General features: G+C 32.6%; 1 protein-coding gene across 1 annotated transcript; it reads left to right on the top strand.

The window, feature by feature from the left end:
* Positions 1-52: 52 nt before the first annotated feature.
* Positions 53-690, top strand: LOC105461096 (uncharacterized protein C11orf70-like). Its single transcript, XM_011707583.1, has 2 exons — positions 53-250; positions 327-690. The coding sequence occupies exons 1-2, from the start codon at positions 78-80 to the stop codon at positions 526-528; spliced, it is 375 nt and encodes a 124-aa protein (XP_011705885.1). The 5' UTR covers positions 53-77; the 3' UTR covers positions 529-690.
* The last annotated feature ends 71 nt before the right edge of the window (positions 691-761 follow it).

The following is a 761-nucleotide window of genomic DNA, read 5'->3' as shown; positions in this document are numbered from 1 at the left end:
GTGTGTGTGTGTGTGTGTGTGTTTGTATGTAGGGAAGTTCCTAATATGTTATTTTGAATTCTTCTCACGATTCCTAGATGCTTTTGGATGAGGAGGCAGAAGAATACAGTCTGTATTCGGAAGATGAAAGAAACGAATTTGTATTTCGAATTTTTCAAATGCTCGTTCTTGGCGGAACATTATGTCAATTCGAGGACGCATTACAGCCATATCTGGATGTTACCAAAAGTATCTATAAGGACCTCATAAGGTTACCATCATTTATGAAAATTAAAAATAACAGAAGTGAAAAACATGAAATTTTTTTCATATTACATTTCTTCTAGAGTGCAGAAGCAAAATACCTCAAATGATTTGTTCGTGAGCACTTTAGTGTTAGAAATAGTTGCTGAGGATGGTAAAGGCCAGGATTACTTTCCGTTTAATTCTAACAACAGACAAAATATTGCATTCTTATTGATAAACGCTAGTTCTCGCGAAATCACGACTTTTGTACATCAGTATGGTGGATACTGTCCTGCAAATTGAATCTCATCACATTGTTTAAAGTACGTACTTGGTTTTCTCATAAGTACCATTCTAATTGCTCTCCGCATCTGTATTTTCTTAGATATCATCAGAAACATATACATATATTCTAATTTAAATCTTATATAAAATAAAATAATCAATGGTAAAGTATCAGTACGACATTCTTTGTGTTTCGTACAAGATAATTTATTTGATTGCAAAACGAGCTTAATTATATTTATCTCTGCATA

The sequence above is a fragment of the Wasmannia auropunctata genome, unplaced genomic scaffold (genome assembly GCF_000956235.1).
Source record: "Wasmannia auropunctata unplaced genomic scaffold, wasmannia.A_1.0 LD309285.1, whole genome shotgun sequence".
In the NCBI taxonomy this organism is placed as follows: Eukaryota; Metazoa; Arthropoda; class Insecta; order Hymenoptera; family Formicidae; genus Wasmannia; species Wasmannia auropunctata.
This window is presented reverse-complemented; position numbering and strand designations above follow the sequence as displayed.

Excerpts from the sequence above, each read along its gene's own strand:
- LOC105461096 (XM_011707583.1), top strand. The coding sequence starts at position 78 with ATGCTTTTGGATGAGGAGGCAGAAGAATACAGTCTGTATTCGGAAGAT. Across the intron at positions 251-326 it reads ATCTATAAGGACCTCATAAG|AGTGCAGAAGCAAAATACCT; the intron begins GTTACCATCATT and ends CATTTCTTCTAG.